The following is a 15,937-nucleotide window of genomic DNA, read 5'->3' as shown; positions in this document are numbered from 1 at the left end:
AGGGAAGAAATGCTCGTTTCCGAATAGGTGGTGTGAAAAATATTGGCCAGTACTTGGTAGGTTGGTCCTGTTGGTCATCCTAAATATCATTGGGCGGATAGAGTTAGGCCAAGAAAAGTCTGCAACGATTTTGATAGCACACGCAGTGCAAGTGTTATTCATGCGTCATAATTTCATAGAAGTTTGACGTTTAAAATAAGAAATAACACTTGCACTGCGTATGCTATCTAAATCGTTGCAGACTTTTCTTGGTCTAGCTCTAGTTTGTGTCTTAAGTTAATCTCCGTTTTAATTTTTCACTGCCACAAATATTTTGCTTTTTGTTAATGAAGGAATGGTTCCAAAAAGTGAAATCGGCACCAGAGATCAGGCGGTCTAGCCAAAGGTGACAACCGCTTGCGCTCCGCCTTCGAATCGATTTGTGTCTCTCTATCACTCTTCGTATTGAGCCTCCTCCACACTCGTGCGCGAATCGCGGCGCGAAGCCGCGAACGCGAGTGTGGAGTCGATTTACGCAGACAGCGAAATCGACTCCACACTGGCGTTCGCGGCTTCGCCCGCGATTCACGCGCATAGTCTGGAGGGGGCTTTAGTGTGACAGTGGCCGTTGCGTTTCGTTCGCTACGTAGCGTTAGCGATAGGCATGTTCTCTACGGAGCCTGAGGGCCTACCGCGAACCACGTTCGACGTGTTACCTTCCTGTCACACTTACGTACGAATTTACAAGTGCGACAGAGAGGAAACACGTCAAACGTGTTTCGCGGTAGGCCCTCTGATGTCTCAGAAAACTTAGGCTTTCGTGTAACAAATGGACGTCTTTGATGATAATGATGATATATAACAACTTACCATGACTAACATGAGGCTTGTGCTGTGTCCTACACCATGCGAGGATCGCGCATGCGCGCTCAAGCCGCAGTTGCGCGACGGTGCCGCCCCACTCCGCGTCCCCCACCACGCACGCTGTTCCATGCTGCATGATCTGCGATAAATACCTTACAGTTAGCTATTGTTATATATTGACCTGTGGGTAGATAAGATCTACGGGTACCCCCAGTTCTGTTCTAGCTAGCAAGCCAGCACACGTACGTAACAAGTATGACTCACGTTAGACCGGGCCGGGTCCGGGCCGGAGCTTCCGGCGCTTCGTTTTCTATGGAAAGCATCATGTGATCACCGGTCGTCTGTTATAGAAAAGTAGGCGCTGGAAGCTCCGGCCCGGTCTAACGTGAATCATCCTTTAGTCGTCGGAGACAAAAGGTTTCCATTCCAGAGTTTTTATTGCCATTTGATTCACATTTATCAATTTTGTAAAGCTGGTTGAAAGAACAGTGAAAAAAAACCGGTCAAGTGCGAGTCGGACTCGCGTTCCAAGGGTTCCGTACATAATTCCGACTCACGCTTGACTGCACATTTCTAATAGGTTTTTCTGTCATCTATAGGTAAAGAACTATTTTGTGTATTTTTTTCAAAATTTTAGACCCAGTAGTTTCGGAGATAAAGGGGGCGAATGGTAATTTTTTTCCTATTTTCTTAAATAACTTCGAACCTATGTATTTTAAAATTATAAAAAAAACATGTCCATCTTTGGGTCACTAATTTACATATGTGTACCAAATTTCAACTTAATTGGTCCAGAAGTTTCCGAGAAAATAGCCTGTGACAGACGGACAGACAGACAGACGCACGAGTGATCCTATAAGGGTTCCGTTTTTTCCTTTTGAGGTACGGAACCCTAAAAATACACTCCATGCTGCGGCTGCAGAGGGAGCATGATGACTCCTTGGTCATGAGGCAGTGGCTGAACAGAGCAGTACCACTTCCCTCTACCGTCTACAGCCCCTTGAAGGAAGCAGCATTTTAAAATCATCTGGTTTAGATGCGGGAAAAGACAGTCAAGATCCTAACCTGCAACACGTGTCGATCCATGCAAACTCCATGCTGCGGCTGCAATGGAAACATGGTGACTCCATGGTCATGTGGTAGCGGCTGGACAGGGCAGTACCCTCCACCCTCCAGCTCGTACAGGGCCTCGTTCTCGAAGGACCAGCTGGTTTGGTGCGAGGGTTGGGAGAAGACGGGCTCGTCGCATGAGGATATTGCTGCTCTGGAAGTACGAAAACAGATGTAATAAATATCCACTTATATAATACAATAAGAAAATAACAAATTCACATTAAAATCTACACATCGCCCACACTGTTAACTGACCGTTCGTAAACCTTATTACAAAAGGCATAAGGTCTACCGATGGACAAATTAATCTTTGGTATGCTTAGGCTGATCTGCTTCATATATATTTAACTTAAAAATTAAGTTGTCATGATTGCTATATATAAATGGCAAAATTTTTGACAGGAGCTTACGAAAGGTTAAGAGTGTTAACGTTTGTACCAGTTTCGTCAGCCTGTTGAAAATGGTAGCCTAAGTTTTTTACTCATAAATATTAGGCTTGATAGTAAGTAGCAATTTCAGATCTAAAAATTTATCGGTGCTAATCTATCAGGTAAAAACCAATGCTGATTCTTGGGAAGTCTCCAAAAGGATACATTATTATGATGCGACTGTATTGCTGTAGCAAATGTCGCAAATCGGGGCAGCAACATCGGTTTTGATATCTGCAGCAATTCGGAAAGCATTAAGATGAATTCTCACCTTAAATAATCTCCAAAGACAGGAGTATTGTTTCTCGCCAGCGCATAATGGTGCTGGTGGAAACTGGCTATGTGGTCCATGACGGCCTGGGTGCGGTACACCTTTTCCAGGTTCAGCAGACCTTCGGGTCCGACGCGGCGCCAGCCGGGCGCGTGTTCGCCCTCCTCATCGAATGACGCTATGTACTGGGGACAAAATAGGTTTGCAAAATACTGGTTTAAACTTTCACGAATTTTATACACTATTAGTTACGAAAACGGGACTTAATCACGCTTAACGTGTGGGTATTTTTTCATCAATTGTCAGCAAAAACACATTTCAAGTTTGACCCTATTCATCCCAGTCATCGCTATTCACCCCGGTTGAAGTTACTTTAAGCACGTTTATTAATCGATTTCAAAAAAGAGATTGTCCAACTTTCGTATGGGACTTCCGGTTCGAGCGCCATCTTGATATCACGCGTCGTGATTAAATCCTTTGTTTTTTGCACATTAATACTGTTTAAAGTGTAATATCGATAGCTTATTATACAGTAAACTAATGTGGTAGTGTGCAGTGAATGGAGAATTAATGTTGAAATGCGTTTAACCACCATTTTGGAGTCAACGGCCGGTAGTCCACGTGCTACTTGTAAAGTCCAGCTATCGCTTTACAAGAGTTAATAAAATCACCGTACACTGTCTTGTACTCCTCTTCTTCTTCTTCTGCCATGCCTTATCCCTTTATTTGGGGTCGGCCCTCCTCGTTTTACGGCGCCAAGACAGTCGGTCTTGGGTTGTCTGCTTGTCCAGTTGAGCTCGTTCTATATCGTTAGCAACGGTTGTCCACCACGTGGCGGGCGGTCGCCCTCTACCTCTCTTTTTATCTGGGATAGCCAGGGCCTTCAGGGCCAGGGACACTGTCTTGTACTAACCGTACAATTTTAGTCGTCGTATTTAGCTCCTTGATACTAGCGACACAGTCCCACTGGACTGATGCCATAATTTTAAAAAGAAGAATTAATTAATTAACTTTCGTATGAATATCGGATTTAGGTGACATCTTTATTAGCCTTTAACATCGGGCAGGGTTAGTTACAACACTAGCCGTTTCCGGCAGCCATTAACCTTCTCGTTGGACTTTACTAAATGTACAGTGCTACATATTAAAATCATTAAAAAATTGTACAAAGCCAACTTTTGATTTGAATTTGTATTCTAAAGTAATTTCAAGTAGTGCCAATCACATTGTGCGCGTGGAGGAGTGACAGGCTACGCAGTGAGGTAAGCAAAGCTCGCACGTTCTCCGCTGCCTCGGAATCCTCGGGGAGCGAGCCTGAACCCGCGCGAACCTCATCCTCGTCAAACGAAAAGGTATGTGATTGTGCACTATTTTCATTTGTCGCTTTGAATTTGATATAATTATAGAAATTTTGATGTAAACCATACATTCCATTATTTTCGATTAAACAGAGATTTTGAATTCGTTAGATTTTTTTGTATGTATATTTAGAAGTTACTCGATAACCGATTTCGATTCGAAAACTATTTTTGTTTGAAAGGAAATAAGCTTATACCTACAGGCCCAGAAAATAGATGAATTAATGTTGCCAATGTAATAAATGTGGAAAATTCGGTTATTATGAAAACCTTTGACATATAAATATACCTAAATAGCTTAACCTAAGGAAACCCAAAAATATACCAACATTCCTTTGAAATTAGAATATTATCTAAAAAGAATATTTCCACACGGGCCCACATGTGCTCTGAGAAAATTCATATCCTAAAAGCTACGAGTATTTTATCTATCATAAATATAATAGGTACCAGTCGCAGTATTGCTATTTCTATTCATATTTTTTCCTGAATAACATAATTTTAGCACGTTTTATCTGTGTGTATTTGATTTACAAATTCCCCGCCGCGAATGTCTGTTTGTGTGTACATGTATTTTCACGGTAAATTCAAAAACTACTGGACGGATATTCATGTAGTTTTCACTTATCAATAGAGTGATTCTTAAGGAAGGGTTAGGTGTATAATTTGTTACAGTTTTGTGTAACCCGTGCGAAGCCGGGGCGGGTCGCTAGTATCAATTTCAATTACTAACAAGTCCAAAAAAAACCGTTACTCCCGTATTCTGCTACGTTTTTTATACCACGTTGGTGGCAAACAAGTATACGGTCCACCTGATGGGCAGCAATCTCCGTGGTCTACGGACGCTTGAAACCACAGAGCTGTTATATGCGCGTTGCCGACCTAAGGGCAACGTTGTCGACGCGGACTCGAAGCTTTATGTCCGCGCAATAAGAGCGGAAAAGGGTAACATCCCATTTCTGACCGTAGCTGCACTACTAGTACGAACGCGTCGGTGTTATTGTCAATTTCCATAGTAAAATGAATGGTAGTGCTGCTGTCGTTGGAAATGTCACCTAAAGCCTTCGACGCGTCGGCAGGCGCCGGCCGATGCGAGCCGAGCTGAACAACGACTTTTTCGCTCTTATTGCGCGGACATAAAGCTTTTTCCTATCGGATTTTGCAGATTCCGTGTCGAAATATGTAGGGGAACCCTTACACTCCGCACCCTTAAGCTCTGGCAACCATACTCACCGGCAGGAACACAGCACTATGAGTAGGGTCTAGTGTTATTTGGCTGCGGTTTTCTGTTTCACGAACTAATTATTTAAGTGGATACAAAAAGAAGGACTCATTGAATCGGCACAAATGAAGCTAATTAAGGCACATGTGCATTATGTCCCTGCGGCGGTGCAGTACAGTCACCGTCAGATATATCGGAGCGGCCGAGATGCTCACAAATGGAATAAAAGAGATAAAAAAATAATATTGCAAGTTTTTAGCAGCAATTTTCATATTTTTAAATTTTGTGCAAAAATTGTTATTTTAATTCGTCAGTAACTGGCCGCCCTAAACTAATAATAATATATAATAATTCAGCCTATATACGTCCTACTGGGCAAAGGCCTCCACTCATACGCGAGAGGGCTCGGGCTATAGTCCCCACGCTAGCCCAATGCGGATTGGGGACTTCACATACACCTTTGAATTTCTTCGCAGATGTATGCAGGTTTCCTCACGATGTTTTCCTTCACCGAAAAGCTGGTGGTAAATATCAAATTATATTTCGTACATAAGTTCCGAAAAACTCATTGGTACGAGCCAGGATTTGAACCCGCGACTTCCGGATTGAAAGTCGGGCGTCATATCCATTCGGCCACCACCGCTTCTAAAAATTAATTCTATTCACCTATAAACTAAATTTATTTTATAATAATGTTTAATTAACTGGCCACCTTATACTAAAATTAATTATATTTATAGGTGAATAGAATTCATTTTTCGTTTCGGGCGGCCAGTTACTAAAAGTGGCCAGTTACTGGCGAATTTTACGTTTTAGAGCCTTTAAAAAAATTATGGAATTTGTTGTCCATTCCTTACTCTTATAATAATCAAGACATCGAAAAAAACCGGTCAAGCGCGAGTCGGACTCGCGTTCCAAGGGTTCCGTACATGAGTCCGACTAACGCTTGACTGCACATTTCCGATAGGTTTTCCTGTCATTTATAGGTAAAGTACAATTTTGTGTATTTTTTTCAAAATTTTTGGCCCAGCAGTTTCAGAGATAAAGGGGGGGGGGGGGGTCGGACAGATAGACAGACGCACGAGTGATCCTATAAGGGTTCCGTTTTTACGGAACCCTAAAAATTAAAGGAAGGGGTATAGCTGTAGTTAATCAACATTTAATTTTATAAAAATATATTTCACAATGTTAATGGCAATAGGTCAGCGGACAAAGTCACTATTGTTTATAAATTGTTAGATATTTCATTAGTTTTCTTTTGTTACTAATATAAATGATAAGCAATAATGAAGTAACAAATTTATGAACGTTGTCTTTAACCTTTTAACCGCCGTGGACTAATATATTAAGACATACAAAATCGGGCTCATTTCGCCGCGGTCTGATAAATAAGGCAAAACTTGGCTTAAATAAGGCGAGCACGCTCGATGAAAAATTCTATGGCGGTTAAAAGGTTAATAAAGAAATTTTATAATTAATATCTAGAGAGGAAAATGGGGAATACGTTTGTACGGTTAACCGGTCGCCCCTTTAATTAGTCAATACTGATATGAAAATTAAAAATCGATGATGACCTCATTTAATTTTAAATGCACTCATCCATGGTTGACTTTTGATCTTTTGATTCTCAATAAATTATATACCTATAGTCCTCCTCATCGATTTCGATGACGGCGACCTCAGCAATTACGGATTACGCCTGTTATGCATAATGTCTAAAACCGTCCACACGTTTAGGCTGTAGGGCGTGCCAAAGAAAAGAACATATATACTGGGTGTGGCCTGTAACATGAGCAAAAAATTAAACTGTAGGCTGTACTCCTCATACTGACCAACATTTGTTCAGCGACTTTTAAAAATAACTTGTGGTTTGATTTTTAATACACTTTAAAGTTTATTCTAAGACGCAATGTATTGCGAATTTTGTTATGTTTAAGCCGTGACAAGCAACGTCAATCACAATGATATGGCGTGCCGATGGCGTCCATTGAAGATAATATTTAAATTTTGTATGAAAAATAGGGAGTCTAAATACTTCATAATTTTTAAAAGTTATTGAACAAAAGTGTCACGGTTTGAGGAGTACAATCTATGTTTTAATTCTTTGCTCGTGCTACAGGCCACACCCGGTATATACGTACGCTCGAAAAACATTACGCATTTTCAAATTTTCATGTTAATAGCTTGTGTGGAAAAAAAGTTACCTACACATTTTTAATGGTGCGTTTTAGACCTATTCATGATTTTTTCTATCGAACGAAAGTTTAACCAGGCGGCTTAGCACGGTCGCGTTTTTATCCCTTGTCACCATGCCTGTCACGTTCTAACAAGTATGTAAGTGCGAAAGGGACGCGCATAGTGATAGTCGATAAAAATGGAACCGTGCTGAGCCCGCAGGTTTCAAATCGATGAAGTTACTATAGTTCGTTTTTTTGCATTAGAAAAATACTACGCGATCATGACGTGTCTTTTAATTGAAAAACGATTTTTAAAAATCAGTAACTATTACTTATGAAAGTAAAAGAATGTAAATGATCGTATATGATTCATAATAATCATAATTGTTACATATTAATGCCGTGAAATATTTTTCAAAAGTGTTATTCAATAAAAAGACACCTCAAGATTGTTTACCTTTTTTCTAATGATAAAAAAACGAACTACAGACAGAGAAAGGCCTCAAAATTGCTATTCATATATTTTGGCTACCGTATTTAAAAAAAAGGGCTACTATATTTCAAAAACTCTGCTGGCTGAATCCACTTGAAACTTAAACTTAAATACGTACCACTTGTCTACTGGCTTCGCTCGCCCGTGGGTCCCTTTTGGCACTGTCCCTTAAGGGACTGGTCGTGGTCCCCTGGTCTATCCGCTTGCCGCTTTCTCTTCTCGTCGGATCCCTTTTCAAGGACCCCCTGCAAGAAAAAACAGTTTTTAAAAAGTGGTAAGGTGTGCGGTATGCAAACCGAAGGTTATTGTTATTCTTTAAAGTTTCAACCCCTGCTCCTGCTAATGAATGATATTCTCGACACTTATGTACAGTAGGTAAGTTGCTAAGTTGCAGACTACCCCCCTGCATATAAACTTGCTTGCAAGGGGGGGGGGGGGGGGGTCAGTTATCTCTGTAGGCCTTGATATAGATCATTATGATGATAATATATTAAGAACTGGGCCTATCACAAATTTATTTTGTTACCTTTATTTCCGACGTTTCATAACTGATGTCCCAGCAAAATGTCAAAACAGAGATTGATGTAACTAACCTAGGACAAGTCTATGAAAAAGTTTGGGGTGATAATGATGATGATGACGATGACATGAACAAATTCGCGAGTGAAAGCTAAGAGTTCTCCTTACCTCTCAGACTCTTTAGTAGATTCTCTCTTAAACTCCCTCCGGTGGTGCGTAGGGGTCTGCGCCACAGAATGGGTCCCAGTGAGAGACGGACTCGCGGCCAGGATCTCTCTGTAACAAAACTTATTATTTAAGTACTGTTTTCTACTTATTCTAGTCTATAGCCCGACAAGAAATTGTAGAAAATAATTCATGGCGCCACTTCCTACGTAGCTGTCACATTTTTGATGTAAAATGCTTATAGTTCTTTTTTTTTAGCATTGGAAAAAAGGTAAACAATCTTGATGTGTCTTTTAATTGAAAAACACGTTTTAAAAATAAGTCACGGCAAATATGTAACAATTACGAATCTAATACGATCATTTATATTCTTCTGCTTTCATATAAATGCATCGCACAAATAAATGCCCTTACCGGAATTCGAACCCAGGACCATCGGCTTCGCAGGCAGGGTCACTACCCACTAGGCCAGACCAGTCATCATGTTTCTTACTTATTTTGATACGAAATTACACGAAAAACCCATATAACACATAGCGTAAACACCCCAATAATCGTCATATTAAGACCCAATATTCGACACCTTGCTGTCAACTTTATTGCTATGATAATTATGTTTGAAAATGTCGATTATTGGAGCTGTGTCGGGCACTGGAGCCTACGTCTAGTAAGTAAATGATAATTTCCAGCCCCAAAATACATGTGCGGTGGTGGCCGAGTGGATATGACGTCCGACTTTCAATCCGGAGGTCGCGGGTTCAAATCCTGGCTCGTACCAATGAGTTTTTCGGAACTTATGTACGAAATATCATTTGATATTTACCACTAGCTTTTCGGTGAAGGAAAACATCGTGAGGAAACCTGCATACATCTGCGAAGAAATTCAAAGGTGTATGTGAAGTCCCCAATCCGCATTGGGCTAGCGTGGGGACTATAGCCCAAGCCCTCTCGCGCATGAGAGGAGGCCTGTGCCCAGCAGTGGGACGTGTATAGGCTGAAATGATGAAAATACATGTAATCAAGCTTGAAGCATCAAGTTAATGATCCTTGAAAGTCACGACTCTTTAAGCACCGTCAAGCGCGAGTCGTTATTAATTTCAAGGTGTCTGAAGAGAGATTCTGTGATTCTTATTTAGAATCTAGAGTGTAACGAGTGACTTAAAAAGAAAACCAATGAAAAACCGGCCAAGTGCGAGTCGGACTCGCGCACGAAGGGTTCCTTACCATTACGAAAGAAACGGCAAAAAAATCACGTTTGTTGTATAAAACCCTCTTAAATATTTATTTTATTCTGTTTTTAGTATTTGTTGTTATAGCGGCAACAGAAATACATCATCTGTGAAAATTTCAACTGTCTGGCTATCACGGTTTATGAGATACAGCACAGTGACAGACAGACGGACAGTGGAGTCTTATTAATAGGTTCCCGTTTTTACCCTTTGGGCACGAAACCCTAAAAATATATAAAATACACACATGCGTGACACAGACTTTCATTTAACCTGTTCGACGCCGTGTCAAACACAAAAGCTGTCACTCAGACGCCACGTCACCTAACTGTCAAAACTAAAATTGAACTTTATATCCAGCCACCACGCTGCGCTCTAAAACCCGCATTGCTGACGTAGGCGAGAAAACCGATAGGCTCAAATGGGACTGGGCCGGTCACGTACCCAGTGCATCCGGAGAGGTGGGCTAGATTAGCCACCAACTCCACCAAGTGGATGCCGGTAGAGGGACGTGGACGCAGCAGGCCCAAACGGAGATGGCGAGATGACCTGGGCAGCTTCCTGAACCGGCCGGAGGAAATACCAAATTGGGAGTTGGATATTAAGGGGAGAGGCCTTTGCCCAGCAGTGGGACACTCAAATAGGCTAGAAATAAAATTCTCGGCCACCCACTCGTCGAGTGTGTGCATTATGCACGTAGGTAGGTATATGTTGCTCTGTGACGGATTAATCCGTCTGGCGTTGGACCTGCGGTGCGGATATATCCGTCATTGGCGAGATTATACGAGTAGGCCAACTGTAATATGGCAATTAGCTACTTTCAGTGTTTAACAGTAACACTCTGGTTTACTGTGACATAAACGCATATTGCTTGTGTCAGCGCAACCTAACGTGTATATATAGGCAGGCATTTAGAGAATATTCGTTCTTATACTATCACACATAAGGTGTTTCAATACATACTCCCATCACCTGCTCGAAACAATATATAACAAGACTTCTCGTGTTATTTGACAACCCTACCTGCGCCAATCATTAACATTAAAATTAATCATTAGTGTAATAAATCAGACCAGCTAGCATGAGTTGCGTTCTCGCGCGCGACTCCATACATCGTAACTCATGCTAGACCTTTATGGCTAAAGCTACTAAATTATTCGTGCTTGGCGTCCGTACTTTAGGCTTAACTTCTTGAGGTTACAGAACCCATTCGGTAAATTCATTCGATAGCATGACGAGTGTTCGCGTTTGCATTACGTCTATTTTTGTATGGGATTTGGAACAGCGCGCCAAGCGGGACGTTTTGGAAACTCAAAATCCCATAAAAAATGAGATTTACACCCTGCCCGCCTGTTGTTACCTGTACGGCTACCACCAGTTTTGACGTTGACATAACGCTCACGTCTACGTAATTTACTTTCTGTACGGTTACCATCAGTTTGTCACTGACATAAACGCCGTCGAGAACGTAATTTACTTTCTATACATCTCGCTCGCACTCGCATATTAGTGCAAACGGGATGTATAGAAAGTAAATTACGTTCTCGATGGCGTTTATGTCAGTGACAAACTGATGGTAACCGTACTGTACATCTCGCTTGCACTAATATGCCAGTATGAGCGAGATGCATAGAAAGTAAGTTACGTAAACGTGAGCTAGCAAAGCTGATGCAAATGAGCAAAACTGGTGGTAGCCGTACTGGTTCTATTTTTCCGTTCAAATTTCTTTGTAGTTTTACATGTATGTAAAATGTATTAACTATTGGTGCAATAAAGAATATTTACTTACTTAAACACAAACGCGTACATCACGTCACGCTATGGAATGAAATTTGCACTAGGGATACTGATTGGGGTTCATGAAAATTACTCAACCTAGTAGTACTGGACCCTAAACGCGGTAAAGTACAAGTAAGCTAAAATACGTGATGTTTGGGTTCCATTATATTGCTAAATTAAACAAATATTGACACCAGAAAGATCTTAGATTGAGGATAAATATTATAGCCATTATAGGTACAGTTTTTTTAAGATACACTTAATTATGACGCCGTAATTATTTTATGAATATTTACCGAACAGCAATGTACAGTCAACGGTAAAAATATGGGTGTACAAATCATCTCAAAAATATGTCCCATAACTCTTATGTCAGTGACTTAAGAACTATGGGACATATTTTTGAGTAAGTTGAATACACCCATATTTTTACCGTTGACTGTACTGTGGTATAGTCCGACAAGAAATTGTAGATAATATTGAGGGCGCCACTTTCTACGTAACTGTCACATTTTTGACTTAAAATGCTTAAACATGGCAACAATTTGGTATGGGAATTTTTTAGTTCCATTTTATTTAATTTCTACTATTTTCTGTCACACTATGGTAATTCACCAGAAACTGGCCACCCTAAACTAAAAATGAATTCTATTTACCTATAAACAGAATTCATTATAGTATAAGGTCGCTAGTTATTGAAGGCTTGCCAGTTATTGAAACCTTATACTAAAATGAATTCTGTTTATAGGTGAAGTGAATTCATTTTTAGTTTAGGGTGGCCAGTTATTGGTCGGTGGCCAGTTACTGGCGAATCAACCTATATACAATTTCTTGTCGGACTGTAACTGGCGGTGTCAGTAACACGCGTAGGGCTGTCTTGACGCAAAAATATAACAAATAGGCAGGCCGGTGGCAGCCCTATAGTTTATTCGGGCGATATTTACATAGAGCTGGTGCAAAAATAATGGATCTGGGGAATAGTCAATGTGGGTAAGACCGGCATGTAAATTTTTGGTTGGGAAGGCCGTCATGGGACAATAACTCTCGTATTTGAAAACTTGCGGGCCAATTCGTACAATTCTTAAAAGATGTGACAGAGATACGATACCGATAGGTCAGTGTCAAAAGTGACGTTTTTGGTTGAAGAAATTTAATTTTAGACACTGACAGATCGGTATCGTATCGCTGTCATATCTTTTAAACATTATTCGAATTGGGCTGCTATTCGCAAAGCTCTGGTTTCCTAAGATAGCGGTGCCGTCATATAGCGGCCGTCTCCATACAAAATACTACGACATCCATATTAGCCGTATTATTTTGTATGGAGACGGCCGCTATATGACGGCACCGCTATCCTAGGAAAAACGAGCTTAACTGACCTTTACAGTATAAAGGTGGTATTAACCCCTCCGTGTTCATATTAATCAACCTCCAACAATCGTATTTTTTTAATTCCCCGCTCGCTGCCTCACTACACACATTACGCTAATTATTAAGAGGAAGGTGGACAACCGCTTCTCCATACAAACGTAGACCCCATTTTCCTCTCTGGATATTGACATCATGGAACCGTAAAATCAGGTAACTTTAGTCCACAACTTACAAATATGGTCCAAATTCAAGTTCCAGCAAAATATGTATAAGTATTTTTCAAATTAAGTTGAGTATCTAATAAAAAGAGCATTAGTGTATGTATGCTCCAAAATAAATGTAACGAGTACAAATCATAAAGGCTCGTTAAGAATCAACGTTAAAAACTGGACTATAGTTACCTGATTTTACGGAATATAAACATAACAATAGCTATATATTTAACTATATAGCTATGCCCCTCCGTTTGATTTCCGTCGATTTTTTTAGGGTTCCGTACCCAAAGGGTAAAACGGGACCCTATTACTAAGACTTCGCTGTCCGTCCGTCCGTCCGTCCGTCCGTCCGTCTGTCACCAGGCTGTATCTCACGAACCGTGATAGCTAGACAGTTGAAATTTTCACAGATGATGTATTTCTGTTGCCGCTATAACAACAAATACTAAAAACAGAATAAAATAAAGATTTAAATGGGGCTCCCATACAACAAACGTGATTTTTGACCAAAGTTAAGCAACGTCGGGAGTGGTCAGTATTTGGATGGGTGACCGTTTTTTTTTGTTGCTTTTTTTTTGTTTTTGTTTTTTTGCATTATGGTACGGAACCCTTCGTGCGCGAGTCCGACTCGCACTTGCCCGGTTTTTTTTACTATGTGAGTTAGGAGTAAAAGACTGTAGGTATCTTGATAATCACAATAATGTGGGTAAAGGCTAAGCGATAACTAACTAACAAATATGGACTGTAATTTTGGTCTGAAATAAATATAAATTGATATTGATTGATATTGATATATGAATAAAGTAAATCCATGCTCGGTATTGGTCGTTTGTATATTTCCTGGCATGGCGCAGTCGGTAGGATGATAAAAAATTAAAAAATTAAAAACTCCCCACTCGTATAATAATTGAAAAACCGAAAAAAGCAAACGAAAGGGAATAGTTATGCATATTTAACTTCACAGACGGGTCTACCGCGATATAATTTCATTGTTTTTACCTTAAATTCCGACGTTTCAATTGAGTTGCACCGGCTTGCGTGCGTGTTCTTGTGTTTGTGTAATTAAATATGTGTACAAAACGCGAGAGTTTAAAGTCGAATAGCTACGGTCAAAAAAAAACCGGGCAAGTGCGAGTCGGACTCGCGCACGAAGGGTTCCGTACCATAATGCAAAAAAAACGAAAAAAAAAAAGCAAAAAAAAAACGGTCACCCATCCAAGTACTGACCACTCCCGACGTTGCTTAACTTTGGTCAAAAATCACGTTTGTTGTATGGGAGCCCCATTTAAATCTTTATTTTATTCTGTTTTTAGTATTTGTTGTTATAGCGGCAACAGAAATACATCATCTGTGAAACTTTCAACTGTCTAGCTATCACGGTTCGTGAGATACAGCCTGGTGACAGACAGACGGACGGACGGACGGACGGACGGACGAACGGACAGACGGACGGACAGCGAAGTCTTAGTAATAGGGTCCCGTTTTACCCTTTGGGTACGGAACCCTAATATATATTACTTAAATTGTGTAACAATATTTTCCTTAATGTCAATATCCAGAGAGGAAAATGGGGACTACGTTCGTATGGAGAGGCGGCCGTTATTTAGAATACATAACTAATTTGAATATGTACTCTATTGCTTGGAAATAAAGTATATAATTGCATGAGCTTTCAGGTTATTGTACTTCAAATGAGTAGGTACTTTATTTCTCGGAAATGCGGAATAAAATTGAATGAGTTTTTGTTCAGTAATTTAGTGACAAAATAGGTGGGTATTCTGTACAATTAATTGCGTTTAAATACACGTGCAGGAGCGGCTTTGTACTTAATACCATTGTACTTAGTAGCTTTGTGTTAGATATGTTTGTTAGAGTTCCGTACCCAAAGGGTAAAAACGGGACCCTATTACTTCAAGACTCCGCTGTCCGTCCGTCTGTCTGTCACCAGGCTTCTCATGAACCATTATAGCTAGGCAGTTGAAATTTTCATTGATTATGTATTTCTGTTGCCGCTATAATAATAAATACTAAAAACAGAATATAATAAATATTTAAGTGGGACTCCCATACAACAACCGTAATTATTTTGCCGTTTTTTGCGTAATGGGTGGTAATGGTACGGAATCCTTCGTGCGCGAGTCCGACTCACACTTGTCCGGGTTTTTTGATGTTAAGCCGTACGTTGTGAGAATACATTATGTTGTTCAAAGTGAAGAACAAACAATGGGATTATCCTTAATACGCTTCAAAAAACAGGTAAACAAAATGTCACCACGTATGTTTTTCTATAAAACATACCTAAGTACATTATACCGGGTGTGGCCTGTAACACGAGCAAAGAATTAAAACATAGATTGTACTCCTCAAACCGTGACACTTTTGTTCAACAACTTTTAAAAATTATGAAGTATTTAGACTCCCTATTTTTCATACAAAATAAATATTAGCTTCAATGGGCGCCATCGCCACGCCATATCATTGTGATTGACGTTGCTTGTCACGCGTAAACATAACAAAATTCGTAATACATTGCGTCTTAGAATAAACTTTAAAGTGTATTAAAAATCAAACCACAAGTTATTTTTAAAAGTCGCTGAAAAAATGTTGGTCAGTATGCCTGTGTAGCCTACAGTTTAATTTTTTGCTCATGTTACAGGCCACACCCGGTATAGTTGTTCGCCTAGAACTGTCAACTCGTGATTTGCAAACCAATCATAAATACAAGGTAGACCTAAAGCAACTAATCTTTGTAAC

At 40.2% G+C, this 15,937-nt stretch overlaps 1 protein-coding gene and 1 long non-coding RNA gene across 2 annotated transcripts in view; one reads left to right on the top strand and one right to left on the bottom strand.

The window, feature by feature from the left end:
- The window catches only part of LOC134803418 (1-phosphatidylinositol 4,5-bisphosphate phosphodiesterase epsilon-1-like), a 310,234-nt gene that overhangs the window by 70,797 nt on the left and 223,500 nt on the right, over positions 1-15,937 (bottom strand). The window contains exons 8-12 of the mRNA XM_063776238.1: positions 8,593-8,700; positions 8,024-8,150; positions 2,656-2,840; positions 1,909-2,107; positions 850-982 (exon numbers count right to left, since the gene is read on the bottom strand). Coding sequence (XP_063632308.1) covers positions 850-982; positions 1,909-2,107; positions 2,656-2,840; positions 8,024-8,150; positions 8,593-8,700 — 752 coding nt within the window. The remainder of the gene's footprint in view (positions 1-849; positions 983-1,908; positions 2,108-2,655; positions 2,841-8,023; positions 8,151-8,592; positions 8,701-15,937) is intronic.
- The window catches only part of LOC134803469 (uncharacterized), a 39,002-nt gene continuing 26,260 nt past the window's right edge, over positions 3,196-15,937 (top strand). The window contains exons 1-2 of the long non-coding RNA XR_010145980.1: positions 3,196-3,327; positions 3,549-3,580. This is a non-coding gene — a long non-coding RNA (uncharacterized LOC134803469). The remainder of the gene's footprint in view (positions 3,328-3,548; positions 3,581-15,937) is intronic.

The sequence above is a fragment of the Cydia splendana genome, chromosome 26 (assembly GCF_910591565.1).
Source record: "Cydia splendana chromosome 26, ilCydSple1.2, whole genome shotgun sequence".
Classification (NCBI taxonomy): domain Eukaryota; kingdom Metazoa; phylum Arthropoda; class Insecta; order Lepidoptera; family Tortricidae; genus Cydia; species Cydia splendana.
The sequence above is the reverse complement of the archived record's forward strand: the minus strand, read 5'-3'. Positions and strand labels throughout refer to the sequence as shown.